This window comes from Sus scrofa, chromosome 7, assembly GCF_000003025.6.
Source record: "Sus scrofa isolate TJ Tabasco breed Duroc chromosome 7, Sscrofa11.1, whole genome shotgun sequence".
Lineage (NCBI taxonomy): Eukaryota > Metazoa > Chordata > Mammalia > Artiodactyla > Suidae > Sus > Sus scrofa.
In genome coordinates, this window is record NC_010449.5 from 47,722,282 (window position 1) to 47,741,314 (window position 19,033).

The 19,033-nt window shown below is 52.4% G+C and overlaps 1 protein-coding gene across 1 annotated transcript in view; it reads left to right on the forward strand.

Annotated features, from left to right (window-relative positions):
* ACSBG1 (acyl-CoA synthetase bubblegum family member 1) overlaps positions 1-19,033 on the forward strand; it is a 55,707-nt gene that overhangs the window by 17,191 nt on the left and 19,483 nt on the right. The window contains exon 2 of the mRNA XM_021098835.1: positions 9,125-9,219. Coding sequence (XP_020954494.1) covers positions 9,125-9,219 — 95 coding nt within the window. The remainder of the gene's footprint in view (positions 1-9,124; positions 9,220-19,033) is intronic.

Consider the following 19,033-nt stretch of genomic DNA (forward strand, 5'->3'; position numbering starts at 1 on the left):
CTCTGCCCCCACTACACAACCCTCTTACTTGTCACGTTCACACATGCTTCTCATGTGTCCAGGCCATGTACATGCCTCTCTTCTTCACCCTCCTCTTTAGACTGTGGGATCCTCGGGGCAGGGACCAAGTCTGAGAGCCAGCATCCATATGCTGCAGGGGCACAACACCCAAATGGACAGTGTTCTTCCTTCCTCTCATCCCCTTAAAAGAAACATGGAAAACCACATATCATCAGATTTGGGTCTTAGAAAGCCCCCCTTTCATCCCTCCATTTTACAAAGGGGGTAACTGAAGCCTGAACAGAAGATGTGTGCTCTAATTCAGACTTGTGGTCCCTCAAATAAAAATGATAGGTGGGGAATTCCCATTGTGGCTCAACAGGTTAAGAACACGACTAGAATCCCTGAAGATATAGGTTTGATCACTGGCTTTGCTCAGTGGGTTAGGGATCTGGTGTTGCTGCAAGCTGATGCATAGGTTGTAGATGAGGCTCCATTCCACCTCTAGCCTGGGAACTTCCATATGTTGCAGGTGTGGCCCTAAAAAAAAAAAAAAAAAAAAAAGATACGTGACAGCAATTTTCTAGGAGTCTTTGTGTTGGAATTATGTCAACTCCAAGCTTCATACTGTCCTCCCAATGATGATTCAAAACACCAGTTGACAGTCATTTGTGTCTGTCATCAATGCAATATATGGAAATGGTTTAATTATGATTTAATATGAGTACCTTGCTCATACACAAAGTTTTTAAAAACACGTGTTGGAGGAAATGTGTAATAGAAGGATCTGATGATGATTGATTGGAAGCAGAAGTTTCGAGGACCATGGAACATCCTCCAATCTACATCTCCCCCTCTTTTGCCTCTGCCCCACTGCACTCCAATCACCCAGTAAGCCTGAGACTATTGAGGATAGCCTGTTGGTTAAGAGCAGAAACCTTGAAACCCACATGCTCAAATTTGCACCCTACCCTACTAACCAAAAGACCTTGAGCAAGTTACATAATCTCCTTGTGCTTCAGTTTCCTCATCTATAAAGTGGGGGTAGTAGTAGAAACTGCCTCATTGAGCTGTTGTGAGGATTGGATATGTTACTATATGTGTAAGGTACACAGAACATTTCCTGGCACACAGAGCTGCATACGTGTTTGCTGTTGGCCATTACTATTATTATTCTTGCTGTGTTCCACCAGCCTCCTCAGGCCTGAGAGCTTGGTGACACCCAACCCTGTAGACTTGTCCCTGCCTGGTGCAGCAGGATTCCAGCCCAGGCAATCAAATCACTAGTCACAGACAGACATATCTGAGGAAACTGAGTCCTGCAGAGGACTAGGAACTTGCTCAAGGTTACTCAACCAAAGAAGAACCTGGGCTAGAATCCAGAGGTCTCAGTGCCCAGGGACATGTCTTGGGCATGACCAGACTCCTTCTAGCCCTTTCAGGGGAGCTGTGTGATTGGCTTGACAGGGTTAAACACTGTGCACTTCCCACTGGGTCAGAAGTGAGCTGGCTGACGGGGATGGCCCCACCCAGCATGGCGGGAATCAAGGTGAAGCTGGGAGGAGCCTTTGACCTCTCAGTAAACCCTCTCCTGCTGGGGCCTTGGACTGAGGGCATAGTCACAGTAAAGGGCCCCAGGGTGTCTGCCCCAAATATGTTCCTTCTGGTGGGATAAGTCAGACCACCCCTGCCCTGCCCTCAGTCTTTCCAAAAGATGATGGGTTCCCAGAAGATCTCTGCGTTGGCTAAGCTCCCCTGTGAGCTTGGGGATCGAGGCCAGGAATAGGGATGGTCTACATGCTGAGTCTATGCCAGGCCTTGGATCCTTTCCTGTCTACACCAGCTTCTCCTGCGGCACCATTGCTCGGGATGCTTGCCCTCTGCCTCACATGAAATACACCTTCACCCCTCTCTAACCATCTCCCTTTAACTTCACTGTACCTCCTACCCCATCCTAGGTCTATTGACCCCACAGTGACCTTGAATGCATCTTTGTTTATTGACCATCAATCCCATCATCTCTAAGCCTTCAAGGCAGAGACCAGGCTCCCTGGGCTCTCCTCTGCTCCAGGCCCACTGCAGTGTCTGCAATGAGGAGATATTCCATCAATAATCATAGTAGGAAGGAAGAGCCTCATGGAGCTGTCAGTCATAGGGCAGGGAGAGATCATTTTCAACTCTGAGAATATGGGCTTGAGATTTTTATTTTATGGCAGACAGTTATGTTTGAAAAAGCAACACCCAGCATCTAAATGTTAAGTGCGCTGAGATAGACTCAGCCCAGACACCTCCAGGAAGAAGCATGGGAGCTGGGGGTGCCTCCCAGAGGGCTTCCTGGAGGATGAGGGGTCTAAAGAACAGTAGGAGGTTTCTGTCAGAGGATTCCAGCTTTTGTGGTTTTTATAAGGGGATAGAAAAAGAAGATGACACATTTCCTAAGCCCTCCTCCCCATGTGCCTGACTTCCTCATTCATATGGCAACCGTACATCCAGAGCAGTTGTCAAGCTTCCCCGGGAGGGGCTGAGAGATCTGGGCATGCGCCCTCCAAGTGAGGATATTTCTACCGCCATCCTCCACCCACATCGACCCCCCAGTGCCAACTCCAATCATTAGCATCGATGCTCAATCCTCCCCAGGAAAGCGGGAGGAGGAGAAGAGCCTCTTGAGGATAGAGGGAGGGTCTGCATTCCTTTCTGGGATTTCGGGGGATGGGGGGGGTGCCGCTGGCTATTCATACAGCAGGGGCTTCCAAAGCCCCAGCAGCCCTGAAACTGCAAGAGAACATCTGGGCGCTTTAAGGAGGGGCAAAGGGAGGGCTTCCAGCAGGTTCTCAAAGGGCTTGTAACCCATGGAAGGCTCAGGGCTGGCACCCTGGTGATGGACCCAGAGGGTCATGGTGTCCCAAAGTGGCAATGGGCAAGGATTGCTGGGAAAAGAGGCCATTAGGAAACTGGAATTGGGAAGCACAGACTCTCTTGTAGCCGATGCCCTGGTAGCGACATGCGAGCTTAGTATAGCCATGTGGGCGTCTTCTGCCATCTGACTGGGTGGAAGGCCTTGGAACAACCCCCGCCCCATGCTGCCACTGTTCCCCGCCCTGTGACCTTTAAAATAGGGCTTACATTTCCTCCTAGTACCCACTGGGGATGCCTCTGTGTTTTTTCACCTCATCCAACCCCCTGCTCACCCCAGAGGCAGTTGGCAGGTGATGACTAAGGTGGTTGGAAGGAGGGTCTCCAGAGAGCAGGGCGCCAGTTTCCAAAGGTGGAGACGTGATGCCACAAACCTGCGAGTGTCTGGCATGAGAAGGAAGTGGAGAGGGCGTGAGAAGCCAAAGGGCCTCCTGTGGGGCTCCTGTTACCATGGAAGGAGGGGCTCTTCAGGGACAAGGTGTGATGGAGCTGTTGGCTGAGTTTTATGATGTAAATAATGATTAGGTCTAACTTACATGTGTCTTGCTTTCAGAGCCAGTCATGGAGACCTGGATTTCAAAAGCTATCCCTGCCCTCTTGCTGGTGACCCTGAGCAAGTCTAAAGCTCTCTGGGCCTCTGTCACCTCACCTGCAAAATGGGACTATTATTAAAACCCACAGTAGGTTGTTGGGAGGTTGCAAAGAACCAACCCACACAAACTACTTGGCACAATGTGTGCATTCAGTAAAGACAAATAATAAAGGGGGGAAAGAGTCAAGCTTCTGTCCCACCGCTGGGGCCCAAGGCTACCTCTGGGTGAGAGCCCAGTGGTAGGTATGGTGTCTTCCTGTGGCTCTGCCAAGGACGACAAGCAATACACTGCCTCTCCTTTCTGCACTGACAGGTCCCTGCCCTGCGTCCCGCCCCTCTTTATGTAAGCCTCGCAGGTGGGCAGTTGGGACCTGTGCCAGATGGGTCAGAGGTATCTGGGGCCACACCTCACCCACAGCCCCAGGGCTGATTGGGGCAGGTCCCCACTCATGCCCAGCCCCATTGCCTCATTACCTGGAACCTGGGGACCTGGCAGCACTGGCTCCCACACCCGTGATGCCTTAGCCAAAGGAGCACAGGGGATGCTGAGCCCTGTGCCTGCCAGTCCCAAGGAGGAAAAAGGCCAGTGTCCTGTGGCAGCCAGACCCTCCCGGCACACCCTCTGCTGTAAGTCCTTGGTGGGGGTCTCTGGGGCCAGCAGTCAGGAATTACAAGAGAGATGCCAGGGGCCCTGATCTTTATGGTAGAGGCAGGCAGGCCACGCAGCCTAAGAGCAGTGAGGGGTAAGGGAGATGGGGGAGGCCAGTGGGAAACAGAGCTGCAGACCAGATCGCTGCAGTTGAGAGCCTAGCCTGTGCAGAGGGAGCAGCCTATGTGGCCAGGACTGTGGGGTTTGGAGGAGGCTCTGCTCCTCTCTCTGTTTGGGGTTTTTAGGATTTGGGGAAGTATTTGGATAAAGCCCCTCACTGAAAACATCCTGCAGCAGACAGGAGATAGGCTCTCCCTTTGCCCCCAGAGCAGAGAGAGGTGAGAACCAGCACGAGGAGTGGAGAGGGTGGGCCACAGTGATCTTTGCAAAGCAGGAGGCCCAGGAATCCGACGTATATATACGCTAGTTCTGTTAACCAGTTGTCCCTGGGGACCAGAGAGCCTGGAACCTGAGGGCAGCCACCTGCTGTGAGGCCAGTGTTGTTCCCGATAGGGTCAGAGCACGTGGGCTTAGGAGGTGGTAAATTACAGTAGGGTACCTAGGCTGGGAGCCCATGAGTCATGCCCAGGAAGGAGGGCAGCTGCCCCCTCGCCCAGCCAGGCCATGGGCATGACTCACGCTGTGTCTCTGTTCCAGGGCGGTTTGATGGCACTGGCCCTCTCTGGGGCTGATGCAGCTTTCTAGGGGGACGCCGGGACATGCTCACTGAGGCTCTCACTTTTGCCCGGGTGAGTGCACAGGGTGTGGCCACCCCTCGGGGACCATGCCGGAGATGCTTCTGCTCAGGTCTGCCAGCTCCATCCTGAGGACTGTGTAAGGAACAAGCATCCCACCCATCCGCTGCCCCCCAGGGAGAGTGCCTGGGCCTGGCAGAGTGCCCAGACCCCTTGGGCTTGAGTTTGGGACTTTTCATCCTCCTTAGGCACCCTCCTAATCTCACCAAAGAATTTTCTTCTGTTTATTCTCCAAAAGATCCAAGAGAGCCCACTGCTAACAATGAGGAACTTTCCATGTACTCTCTCATCCTCTCAATCGCTGTAGGATTTAGGCAGACACCAGAGCTCAGAGAGGTATAAACTTGAACTCAAACCAGTAAAACAACCTGAACCCACACAAGCTGGCTGGAGAATCTCAATGGTCTCTGGTTTCCAGAAAGCATTTACTAGGCATCTCCTACAAAGAAAGCAGAAGGCTAAACGGGAAGAAGAAGGGGGCATGGAGATGGATCCCCATCCATGAGGGGTTCCCATGGAAAACTAAGGCTCCCTTCAACTTACATGTCACACACATAGTGACAACTTGAGAAAGACTAGATCCAGCCAACATGTACTGAGCCCCAACTCTGTGCCAATGAGTACTTAGGGCCAAAGGACAGGTTAAATCAGCCCTGACCCCTGCTCTTCAGGAGCTTCCCAAGACACATGTGGCTTTCAAACCCCAAACCTGAGCATCCTAGGGTCCCAAGGGTGAGAGGGATAATCCAGGAGAACTTCCTGAAGGAGGAGCTCTCTTCCAGTGATTCCCAGTAGCTCCCCTGGCAAGATGGGAGGAGAGACATCTCAGAGAAAGCAGAGTCCAGGCTCCCTAGACTCCTCTGCCTCCTGCCCCCACTCCACCGCCACTGCCACTGCCACCGCCACTGCCACCCCCCCCCGCTCTGCCCCACAACCACCTCACAATATATTTGCCCCGCCACTGCCACCGCCACCCCCCGCTCTGCCCCACAACCACCTCACAATATATTTGCTCATATATGCCCTTCACATGTTTTCTTGCTCCCCATGCTACTGGGCAGGTGCTGAAGACGTTTCTGCTTCTGAGAAAACGAGTGAGGCAAGGTGCTTAGCGTGAGCTGCGGTGACAGCAGTTGCTGTCCTCATTAAGGATCCTTTCTGGCTCTTCTTCTTCTTCTGAGGAAGGAGAAGAGCGAACGGAGGCCACCCAGCCTCCTCAGTCCGCTCTCCTCGCCCCCTTTGCTGTCGTCCCCGTGCTTAAGAACTTCGGCCTCTGGGACTAAGCCCCCTTCTGGGGTGCTGCATTTCAGGAGGAGTCCAAGACTCCAGAATGATGGGAACACTGGGCTAACCACCTCTGGCAGGCTCGTTGTGTTGACAGCAATAGTCACTCCTCGCCGGTCAGGATCATTTACCGGCCGCTGTGCCTTCTGGAATAGTAACAAAATCAGAAGGGGCCCAAAAGGCTTCTGAGAAGTCCCAGCAGAAGGGGTTGCACCCCAGGTCTCTTTTCTTGGAGGAAAGCATTATCAATTCCACTTTGGAAGCCAACTCCTCTGATTTGATTGACACTTCTAACAGGCTTGGTTATCTGTTTTCCTAGCTGGCTACCAAAAACATCCTCTAAAGCAGGAGGCAGGTGAGTTGCTAGAGGCCAGCACAGGGACGGTGGCAAGAAGTGGCAGCTAGTAACGTAGTCAGTGATTAAGAACTAACAACTACCACAGCCAACGACATGTGAGGCAGTGGCCACATTAGAGAGGACAAGATGGCCCTTGACACGACGCAGGGTGGCTCGCTGTCGTGTTACAAGCTGGACCAACAGAATCTTACTCATAAGACCCGAATGAGCGGGAGGAAGTCAGAAGGAGGTCCAGCAAATTCTGTTTCAGATGATGGACAAGGGTGCCGTCCCCCTCAAGAGACTTAATCTTTCTTGTAAGGGGAAGAGCACACTTTACTCACTTGGAAAATTAGGTTTTGAGCTTCTCTTAATCAGACATCTGATGCCCTTCAGCCCCAGGGCGTAGAGAGTTCAATAAGATGCTCCGCGGCCGTCCATGGGGGGAATGAACCCGTGGTGGTCACGCCCAGTACAGGCAGAGGGACAGGATCCACCCTCCCGTTGAGGGAGGGAAAGGACAGAACAGGGGAGTGGACGGCAGCGGCGACCGAGCCACAAGAGTCTTGCTGCTGCTCTGGGGTGTCAGACACTTGGGGAAGGGCCTCCACGGCAAGTTGCTTCCCACAGTCGCTCCTCCCTGTAAACAGAAAGTTCTAATCATCATGGTTACGCTTGGCCCTTGGCTTCCTGAGGTGTCTTTTCATTCAGTCTTTGTTTAGCTATTTGAAAACCAGAACCAGTTTACACAAATTTTATTAGGAGGCAGAAATGCTGCCTGTACCTTTTGATGGTGAGGATTTAAAAACAGGCTTGTTTGTGAGGAAGTAGTTAAGATGGGGTGGGGGGGGGAGATTACAGCCAATAAGGGCCTTGGCTAATCTGGGGGTGGCTGCCCAGCTGGACGTTTCAAAAACTGATGAGTGCTAAGGACGGACTGACTTTGCCCTGAGGGCATGGCCCCACTGTTTGAGGACAGGGGCAGCCAAGATAAGGTGTGGGCACTACACTAAGTTCTCAGTTCTCCCCTGGATGCTCACAGTGTGGGGGCCTCAGCCTAGTTGTGTGTATGTCCTGCCATTCGTCCTGTAATTGTCTGAGCCCCGAAGTCAGGGGCCATCTGGGAACATTACAGTGTTCTTTATCCCAGAGAAGAGGGAGGTTTTACTCAACAACCCAAGAGAGTGATGGCAGTGACCAGTGATCCAGCCAGCAGGACAAGTCCCACGGTGCTCAGAACTGTTTCTCTCCGCCTGGCATCGCAGGCCTCACCCCAGAAGCATGCTTTCTCATCTTTTCAGTGTGCCCAGCAGCCTCCCCCAGCAGGTTACCATGGCAACACAAGGACCGCTCCAGCCCTGTGGCCCAGGCCTTGCTCACAACATTCCCAAGAAGGGGACCAGCTTGGCACCCCACTCATCTCCCTCCCTCCCACCCCCTCCCTTCATAACCTCCTGACGTCTTTTGCTTTAAAACCTATCCCAGGTTCTTAAACAGACTGCTGCCAGGTGGGCCTAGGTGCATTCACAAACTTAGTTTGAACCTGCGGTACCAGCAAGGAGTAAGGCCGAATGTGAGAAGCAGGTAACTGAGCCAGCTCCCTGGGAACTGGGCAGGGACGGGACTAGCCCCACCCTGACAGATAAGGGGGACTCCCTGGAGCCAGGGTCCTGCCCTAGGGGCTGTCATGATCAGCTGCACAGGTTGCATACTGCACAACTCCAGTGAGCTCTGTTTACATAGCCAATGACCATAAGATGTGTCTCTGAAGTTGAACAATGTTGCAGCCCTGCTTGGTCCTGAACTCCATCTGCTCTTCCACCCAGGATGTTGAGTTCTGGCCAGTTGAGCCCTGAGGTGGAATCATCCTGAGGAGCAGTAAGGCCAAGTTGCTTATGGAGGCCCAGTACCTGGGCTGCATTGGTGGCTGGAAGAGGAGATTCACTGTCTAAGGCCACCAAGCCTGGGAGGCCAGGGGGATCTGGGCCAGGGGTGAAGGCAGACAACGAGAGCTCCAGGTCTCCCTGATCCCATGCCTGTTCTGTCTGTGGGGGAATGGACGTAGGGCACGTGCACAGGCACCACTGAGGAGGAGGGGGCCTCATTCAGGGGCCTGCTTAGGACCCCCAAGAGCCGTAGGAGTGTCCTCTGCTCCGCTCTGAGTTTCCAAGCATACCTCTTCTCAGTGCCTAAGGGCTGGTGGGTGTGGGGCGTGAGGGGTGAGGGGTGGGGACCTCCCAACCCTCAAGGCTTGCACAGCCCTGGAGTGGTGCTCAGAACCCTCCAGGGACGGACCCTAAGCCTTTCCTTGTCCACATGGGGACACTGCGCCCAGAGAGAGCCCTAAACTTGCCCAGAGTCACACAGCAAATTAGAGCAGATTTGATTGCCTTGATTTGTCTTTCTCCTGGGCCCCTAGAGCCTGTAGGGAGAGGCCAGGGGTGGGGGTGCGGTTAGCTCCTCCAACGAAGAGCTCCCCCGGGAGGCAGAGATGCCAGTGTCACCCTCGAGGGTGCAGAGATGCCTTCTGGGCCAGCATCAGGAGCCCAGGCCCCTCTGCCGTCTTCTAATCATTGTTTTCCCTCTCCCGCCAGCTCCCTGACTGATGGGCCAACACTCTCCAAGGAGCCCCTAAGCCATGCACTCCAGCTCTCAGAGAAGGTGAAGGATGACCAGCTGACTCCTCCTGGTGAGCCGGCTGGGAGACTGCCGGGCTGGGCGGGGGCGTGGGGCCTGGCCAGGAGTGGAGCTGAGCTGTGGGGGGCAGGTGCCAAGGGGCCATTGCAGAGCAAGCTGGGAAACCCACAGAACAGAACCATGGGGGGCAGGACAAGTGGAGATGGCGCTGACCTCCACGCCCCCAGGGAGGCTGTGAAGGCCCACCCCTTATGACTGCCGGGCCAAGCTGGATGGGAGGGAGTGGGAGGAAGCTTTTCCTCTTTCAGTTTGTGAAGGAGAGAAGTCAGTGAAGAAAGACCCCTGGGGCCTCACCAGGGATTGCTGGGATCTCAGCTCCGGATTGCTAAAGGACAGGAGGAGGCCCAGATAAGCAAAGGCCTTGGGTTGCCAAGCGGGTTGACTGGGCCAGGGGGTGGGCCAGCTGGCAGGGTCTGGCAGGGTTGGTTTTGGAGGCTTGGGTGGTCACGTGCTCTTTTAATGACATTCATCCCCAGATAATTGCACCTTGAGGGAGGCAGAGTTATCATTTACCCTGAAGAGTCATCAAGATGATAATAATAACAGAGCTTTTGTTCATTTTTATTGGCTGTACAACAATATCGTAGCAACAACAGGTGTTGTTTTAAAAAAAAAAAAAATGGGAAGTGACATATCCTGGGCACAGAGTGTCACTGCCTCCCAAGTCCTGTGCTGTCCTTGGGACAAAACATTGTTGCCGTCCTGCCGCTGGTCTCTGTCACTTCTCATGGGTGGGGAGCCTCCTCCGAGGGCCTGGGTTTCCCATGGTGAATTTTCCCAGCTGTAGGCTCCTCAGAGAAGCGGGGAGTCGGCGGTGGCGGGTGCGGGGATGGCAAGTTGCCTGTGGGGTGTAGGGTTTGAACGGGCTGTGTGTTCTGAAGCATGTTCTCCAGTGGGGGTACGCCTGGTGTCTTCCTCATGGTTAGACAGCAGTTATGGATTTGGGGGAGTAGGTGGTAGCATTTGAAGTGGGACTAGCAGCGAGGGAGGCCAGTTTCAAGGGTCTCTGTACGGGGCTACAACACGACCAGAACCAGGGACAGGAGGAAAGGGAAAGAGAGGCCTTGGTTCTGAGGCCTCTTCCCTCAGAGTTTCTTCTGACTTGGGTGTTCCCATCGTGGCTCAGTGGGTTATGAACCCGATTAGTATTCATGAGGACGTGGGTTTGATCCCTGGCCCCTCTCAGTGGGTTAAGGACCCGGCGTGGCTGTGGTGTAAGCTGGCAGCTGCAGCTCCAATTGGACCCCTCCCCTGGGAACCTCCCCTCCCCCCTCTGCCTCGGGTGGGACCCTAAAAAGAAAAAAGAAAAAAAGTTTCTTCTGACTTGGTTTTCCTGGTCAGAGGATAGGCCTGGTGTGAGGGCAGGAGCAAGTCAGGACTCCTTTGCTCTGTCACAAGGAAGTAGGGTAGGGCCAATGTCACCATGCCTTTTGTCTGAGGAAGAAAGAGGCATAATAAGGGGAGCCACTAGGCCAGGACTCTGGGAGCCCTGCTCCCCAGGCCACCTGGCTCCTCAAAAACTAAAGACTAATCCCCTTGCCCTGGGTGGGGGGTTGCTCAATGCTGCCATCAGACAAGCTGCCCCTCTTCCAGGCTGAGTGTCTCTGGGTAGCCTTGGCAGTGGTCTGAGCTGAGGTGTGGGGTGCACTTTCCCGGAGCAGCCTCTGCCTCTCTGCCCCTCCTCAGAGATATATAAGGACCTGGACCTGGAGTTCCCATCGTGGCTCAATGGAACCGTATCTGACTAGTAACCATGAGGATGCAGGTTTAATCCCTGGCCTTGCTCAGTGGGTTAAGGATCTGGCGTTGCCATAAGCTGTGGTGTAGGTCCCAGACTCGTCTTGGATCTGGTGTTGCTGTGGCTGTGGTGTGGGCCAGTGGCTACAGCTCTAATTCGACCCCTAGCCTGGGAACCTCCATATGCCACAGGTGCGGCCCTAAAAAGACCAAAAAATAAAAAAAGTGGAAAAAAAAAAAAGAGAGAGAAGGACCTGGACCAAGGAAAGGCCTTGGTTTCCGAAGGGAAGGGTCTGAAAGGCTCCGGAGAGTTCCCAAGAGGGGGGCCAACTGGGCCCAGGCAGCTCCCACATTCTTCTCCCAGGAGCCAGGGCTCCTCACTGTCTTGTCATGTTGCTGTGTCACCTCTGGCAAGTCCCATCAGCTTGCTCAGGCTCGCTTTCCTCGTACTGGGCTGATTCCTTCCCTGCGGTGCTCAAAGAGCAGCTGTCAGCGCCCACGGATTTTGCACAGCAAATCCCTAGAGCTCAGAAGCCCTGACCATGAGTGACAGTCTTGGTGTTTTGCAACTCGAAGGGCAGGAAGGGGGAGCCAGTGTGGGACAAGTTCCATGTGCCCTGAAGTGCACGGAGTCCAGAGTGCTTCTAAGAAGGAATGAGCAAGTCCTAGCCCTTTGGCCCCAGTTGCATAATCTACCTTAGGATCTGGCATCCCTGTATCAGCGGGCACAGAGAATAGGCAGGTTTCAAACAAGGAGGCAGAGAGACCTAGAGAGGGTCCCATCAGAGAGCTGCCAGCCGGGGGCCAGGCAGGGCATGGCTTTAACGGAGGGGTGGGGAGGGGGTAGGCAAAGCCGTGCTGGTTTGTCAGGACTTCAAGAAGCTGGTGGGGGCAGCCCGGCTGGGGTGCACCTGGACTCTCCCTTCCCCGTGCAAGTGAGATGGACAGGCTTCTTTCCGGCCCTCAAAGAACTCCCAGTCTGAGGGCGCATGGAGGCTGAGGAAGGAAAGCCTGACACCTGGGAACTGGGTGATCACAGTGGGCTTCCTGGACAAGGATGACCTCTAGCTGGCCTCAGACTTTCTTTTTTTCTTCCCACCACCCCGTGGCATATGGAGTTCTCAGGCCAGGGATCAGATCTGAGCTGCAATTGGGTCCTACACCACAGTTGTGGCAAGGCTGGATCCTCAACCCACTGTGCCTGCCAGGGGACCGAACCTAGGTCCCAGCCCTACAAAAACACCACTGATTCCATTGGGCCACAGCGGAAACTCCTGGGCTCTGACTTTGAAGCCCTCTCTGGGCCTAGGCCTAGGCCTGAGCCCTTGGGAGTTAGGCATCTGGGGCTGGCGATGAGCAGAAAGAGACAATCAGGGAGATGCCAAGGATGCTTCTCAGCATCACTGCCCAAGGGACCCCAGGAACTTCCCTGGGCAGTGCCGAGCAGGCCTCATTGGCTCCCACAAGCCTGGCCTGTGGATAACACTCTGCCCAACCCCATCTCACACAGCTTCCAGTGCCACAAGGGGTAGAAGGGGAGGCTCTGGGATTCAGCTGCTACAAGATCCAGGTTCACTGTGGCTCAAGGGCCCCCTGTGTGCCAGCCTGGCCCTGGGGCCCATTTCCATGATTCCCCAGCAGCTCCAAGAACCTGGCCTCCAGCCTCTGTTTGGAGGAGGAAGTTGGAGCAGCCTCTCACGGTGAGGGGCCTTGAAGTTGCCGTTTGACAAAGGACTTTCCATAAAATTGTGACTGTCGGAAAAGAATTAAATCCTCTTTCCTCACACATCTATCCCCTTAATAAGAGCAACTTGACCGAACGGTGTGAGGCTCTGTGCTAAGGAATCAACTTGTATTCTTTCATCTTCTCTTCGTGGTAGCTTTGGCTGTCTGAGCTCTTCTGTGTTTCCATACAAATTTTAGGATTGTTTGTTCTATTTCTACAAATTATGCCATCAGGATGTTGATCGGGGTTGTGTTGACCCTATAGGTAGCTCTGGGTAGGATGGACATTGTAACAATGTTAACTCTTTGAATCCAGAACATTGGATATCTTTTCATTTGTCTGTGTCTTCTTCAATATCTTTGATCAAGACATCAATTCTATGTCTTAAGGTTCCTGGTACATAAATCTTTCACTTCCTTGTTTAAATTTATTCCCAGTATTTTATTGTTTTTATCATTCTCATTTGATAGGGAGAAATGGAGCTCAGAGAGGTTCAGTGATTTTTCTCAGGGTCACACAGCTAGTAATATGTGGAACTTTAACTGGCCACACTGCCTCTTTGGGACCTAGATAGCATCACACGCACTGTGGTCCCCTCCCCTCCTGCAGCCCTGGCTCCTAACCACTGAACTGCAGCCCCTCTGGGATGCTCTGGGAGCCCTGCCTTCAGGAATCAGGGTTCCCAAGAAGCTGGATGGCCCTCGAACTCTGGTCCCTAGGCTGAGCTCTGAGCTGTGCAGAGGGCTGTTCTCCCAGGGGGAGCCTCACTGAGCAGGGCCACATAGCTGCCAGGATCTGACCTCCACACAAAGGCAGCCTTGTGCTGGGCCTGGAGATACATTTCTTTCTAGGTTGAGCATGAACCCCAGCTGGAGTGGGGCAACATCAAGCCCACAGGGAAGGGGAGGGGATCCAGGGAGAGGGGCTGCTGGAGGTGCTGGCCAGCCCTGTCCCCACACCCACTTTCCCTAGGAAACTCTTGCACCCACTGGGGAGCTTGGAGCTGGAGCTTGGGAGGCTGGGAACTCAGCCTAGCCTATTCTCCAGCCCAAGGAGGCCCCAGCCCTCCTCCGTCCCACGCCCCTAACCTTCCCAAACATTTCAAGGGCATGGGTGGTATTTTGACTAGAAGGAGGTGGATGTTGCCCTTGTCCTTGGAGAGCTCAGATCCCGAGGCCGAGGGGCAGGGAGGAGCCCTGGGGACAGTGTGAGGCTGAGGACCTCATGTCATTTCAGCATCTGGGGGCAGTGGGAGTAGGAGAAGGCGGGGAGGACTTCTCAGAGGTCAGAGGAATTGGTGGAAAGTGCTCTTTGCTTGAGAAATGGGAACCAGTGGTAGCCCCAGCCTCACTATCCAAAAAAAGTGGGGCCTCTGGGGTCTTTGTAGAAACATCTTCCTATTCAGAATGTCCTGCTCTGGGAGTTCCCGAGTTGTGGCTCAGGAAGTTAAGAACCCGACTAGTATCCATGAGGATGCAGGTTCTATCCCTGGCCCCACTCGGTGGGTTAAAGATCCCACATTGCTGTGGCTGTGGTCTAGGCAAGCAGCTGCAGCTCAGATTCCATCCCTGGCCTGGGAACTTCCATATGCAGTGAGTGCAGCCCTTAAAAGCAAAACAAACAAACCAAAAGATACAAAACATCCAGTTCTGTCAAGTCACAGGTGCGCCAAAGTCTGGAAACACTCTTCTGGCCCAGGCAGGCCTTATCCTTAGCTCTTGTCCTGTCCCAAGGCCACCAGGGCCTCTTCCCCTTATACACCCCCAGGATGCCCTGCACCGGGCTGAGCCAGTTCCAAAGACCCTCAGCAAAGGGTCCCTGTATGAAGAGGGACTTTCTAGTGCTCACGTCAGGAGCTGTGGGATCCAGTGCCCTAAAGGAGAGAGATCTTGGAGAAAGGTCTGTCCGGGGTCCGAGAACCATGTTTACCCCGGATCAGTGTCTCCTTCCGACTGCATAGCAAGCTTTGTTCTGAGGCTGTTCCCACAGACTGCAGAAAACGTCCGGGCTTCTCCTCTCTGCTCTCGTGTTTTTCCCTTTCCCAGCTAATTGAGAGTGACCTCGTCGGCTGTTGAAACGCCTTTATCCCAGAGCCCCAGAGAACACAGCTCCCTGCCTGCCCAGCCAGCGCCAGCATAATGGGCAATTGATAAGACACAGGCCAGGGTCAGGCCAAGACAAGCGGGGGCAATACGAGAGAGACGGGAGGGGAGAAGACGATGGGGAAGTGTGGGCTGCCCTTGGCCACCCCCGACTCAGCTGACATTCTCCGGGAGCGGGTGGGGCTTTGCTTGTGGCTGTTGGCTGCAGGCTGCCTCCTAGCTGGACTCTCTGTAGACCTAACCATTTAGAATCAGGTCTGGTGGGGATCTTGGGTACCTTACTGGGTGAGAGGGACCTTGGTTGCAGCCTGGCCATGTTTTGGTTGTTATGATGGCAGTGAACTTGGCTGGGCATGGGATAGACCTATGTCCCTGTGGAGTTTCGAGGTGAGGGGATGGAGACAACCTTAAGGGTTTGGCATCCCATCCTGATTTCTTACATCTCTGCTACCCTCCAGGGAATCCATCCACCGCAGGTAGGCAGGCTGAGAGGTACCCACTGTGGCCCTGGGTCCGCTCATGATCCCTCCTCCCTCCTGCCACCAGCTGCTTCTCCCCCCTCCCCTCATCGTGCTAGGACTCCTACACCCCCTGATCTCAGTGGATCTGTCAGGATCTCTGCAAATCCCATTCCAACTCTGCAGGAGAGGCTCTGAGTGGGTCAGTCGCCACCCACAAGGAACACTCCAGACTCAAATAACTGACTCCTTCCCTTGTCTGTTCCTTCTACCTCCTTCCAAGAAGGACGTGAGATGACTTAACACAAAAGCATAGGCACTGTGAGGAGGCGGGTTCAATCCATGGTCTCGATCAGTGGATTAAGGATCTGGCATTTCGGTGAGCTGTGATGTAGGTCACAGATGCAGCTCAGATCTGGCATTGCTGTGGCTGTGGCGTAGTCTGGCAGCTATAGCTCTGATTCATCCCCTAGCCTGGGAACCTCTATACACCACAGGTATGGCCCTAAAAAGCAAAAAAAACAAAACAAAAAAAAAAGTTAAGAAGGATGATTCAGCTAATGGCTTTGATTAGCTTCATCTAATTTTTTAAAAATCATTTAAATATTTTGGTTTTTTATTTTGCTTTTTAGAGCTGTACCTGTGGCATGTGGAGGTTTCCTGGCTAGGGGTCAAATCAGAGCTACAGCTACTGCCCTACATCACAGCCACAGCAATGCAGGATCTGAGCCAAGTCTGGGAACTACACCACAGCTCATGGCAACGCCAGATCCTTAACCCACTGAGCGAGGCCAGGGATGGAACCCACAACCTCATGGTTCCTAGTCAGATTCATTTCCTCTGCACCACAACAGGAACTCCTAAATCATTTAAATGTTTAAAAAAAAAAAAAAAAACTTAAAAATCAGGTGAGGAATTCCCATTGTGGCTCAGTGGGTTAAGAACCTGGCATTGTCTCTGTAATGATTCAGGTTTCCACTCTGGCCTCACATAGTGCAAGCTGTTGCATAGGTCACAGATGCGGCTTGGATAGGGTATTGCTGTGGTGCGGGCAGGCAATTCAACTGCTAGCCCAGGAACTTTCGTATGCCACAGGCGCGGCCTAAAAATAAATAAATAAATAAATTGAAAAACTGTAAAATAAAAATCAGGAGATTACACATAAATACCCAGCTTTCAGGTACGTCTTGGTTTCCATTCCTACTGGGTACCAAATCCTGGAGCCAAGGAGCAGCTGCCCCCTTTAGGTGAGGCCTGTGTTCTCCCCCTTCCCCAAGCCCCACCACTCCCTACTACCTCCTCAACAACTGAGGCTGCAGTCCTGCAGTGATCATTGCCCTTGCAGCTTTCCTTAGGGAAATTTCACACTATTCCCTGTCTTGTTCAAAAACAGAGAAACCCAAGGTGGACTACAAGAGCCAAGTGTGTAAAAGAAAATGAGAGGGAGCCTATTTCTTTGTAGAAATGAAGGCTCTGCCTCTGTGTTTCCCATGCAAATCCTGGGGCACTTCATCCATTTATTATTTACTATTATTTATTACGATGCTGATACATTACCCACCTGGGCCAATGGGTATTTTGGGTTTGCTACCCTTGATTAATATGATAGTAACATGGTTCTTTTTCCCCCACCTTTGGATACAAAAACAATAGCAACACCAACAAAACAAAACCTGACTCCTTGTACAAGGATGACATACAGTCACCGAATGTCAACAGTGGTTACCCAGATGGGAAGAGTTAAGGAAGGCCTATCCCTTTTTATAAATTCTTTCTTATTTCTTAGAACAGGTATGTAGTGTTTTGTGATTTTTTTTTAAGTCCATAACTTAACAGATGATATATTAATAAAACTTGTGGCTGAGGGAAATTTTACAATAGGTCATAAGACTTAACCTCTGATTTTCTTGGCAAGCTGGGAGGATCAAGTCCATGCAGTGGAGCACAAGCATCTAGAAGAGATGCACATTTTCTGTTTGTTTTGTTTTGTTTTTGGCCTTGCCCACAGCATGTGGGAGTTCCCCAGGCCAGGAATTGAACCTGCGCCACAGCAGCAACCTAAGCTGCTACAGCAACAACACCAGATCCTCTACTCACTGTGTCACAGCAGGAACTCCAAAATTCACCTCTCCTGGTCCAAGCACCAAGAGGAATCTGTGCCAGGGAAGGGAAGAGAGCTACCAGCTAATGGGCAGTGACTCTGCCAGGCTCTGGGAACACTGGCTGAGCTACCCCCAAAGAATCCTTGCAACAGTTTGGGGGCGAGGAGGGTCAGCATTCTTCCTCCCTTTTTTTTTTTTTTTTTTTTTCTGGTCTTTTTAGGGCTGCACCTGCAGCATATGGAGGTTCCCAGGCTAGGGGTCAAATTGGAGTTGTAGCTGCCAACACCACAGTCACAGCAATGCCAGATCCAAGTCACAGTTGTGACCTACCCCACAGCCCATGGCAACGCTGGTCCTTAAACCACTGAGCAAGGCCAGGGATCAAACCTGCGTACTCATGAATGTGAGTCAGACTGGTTTCCTCTGAGCCATAATGGGAATTCCCTCCCCATTTTTATATCATTTTTGTTGAGGTATAATTTATATGCCATCAAACTGGCCCATTTTCAGTGTCACGATTTTTCCCTTTTTCTTGTTTGTTTTTTTTTTTTTTTAATTTGATTTTCAGGAAATGTTCAGTTGCACAAACACCCTTGCGATCTGATTTTAGAACATTCCCATCACACCCAAAAGATCCTTGGTGCCATTTGTGGTCAGTCCCCATTGCCACTTCCAGCCCACAGCTAATCTGCTTTCTACCCTTTCTGCCTTTTCTAGACATTTCGTACAAATGGAATCAAACAGTATGTGGTCCTTTGCTTTTGGCTTCTTTCACTGAACATGTTTTTGAGTTTCATCCATGTAGTTGCTCATATAAGTACTTTGTTCCTTTTTATTTATGTATGTATTTATTTTGTCGTTTTAGGGCCACACCTGCGGCATGCGGAGGTTCCCAGGCTAAGGGGTCTAATCAGAGCTACAGCTGCCAGCCTACACCACAGCCACAGCCACAGCAACACCAGATCCGAGCCACGTCTATGATCTACACCACAGCTCACGGCAACGCTGGATCCTTAACGCACTGAGTGAGGCCAGGGATTGAACCCGCAACCTCATGGTTCCTAGTCAGATTTGTTAACCACTGAGCCACAACGGGAACTCCACAAGATGCCACATCTTGTTTTCACTCACCAGCTGATGGATGTTTGGTCGTTTCTACTTTTTGACTTCTATCAATATTGCTGCTATGCACACTCATGTGCAAGTCTTTGTGGGCACTTCTGTTTTCATCTCTCTCGGGTAGATACCTAAGAGGGGAATTGCTCGGTTATGTGGTAGATTTATGTTTAACTTTTTAAGAAGGGGTCAGACTGTTTTCCAACATGGCTGCACCATTTTACACTCTCACCGCTGGGAGAGGGCTCCGGCCTTTCCATACCTTTGCACTTTAGAATGATTAAAATGGAGCCAGGAAGAGAAAGACTTGCCAAGGTCACACGGCAGGGAGTGGCAGAACCGAATGCGAACCCAGGTTGACCTGACTCCACAGCCTGTGGCTTTGCTCTGATCTGCTCATGTGAATGGACTTTCACAAAGAGCAGGGGTTGGAGACCCCTAAAGAGATTGATCACTGGAATCTGCCAAGCTGAGGTCCCAGGATATGGGAAAGGGGCTTGGAGAAGTCTGAAGAACGATTGGAGAGGCGTCTTCCCCATCCCCGGCTCACGCCTCCAGCCGAGGG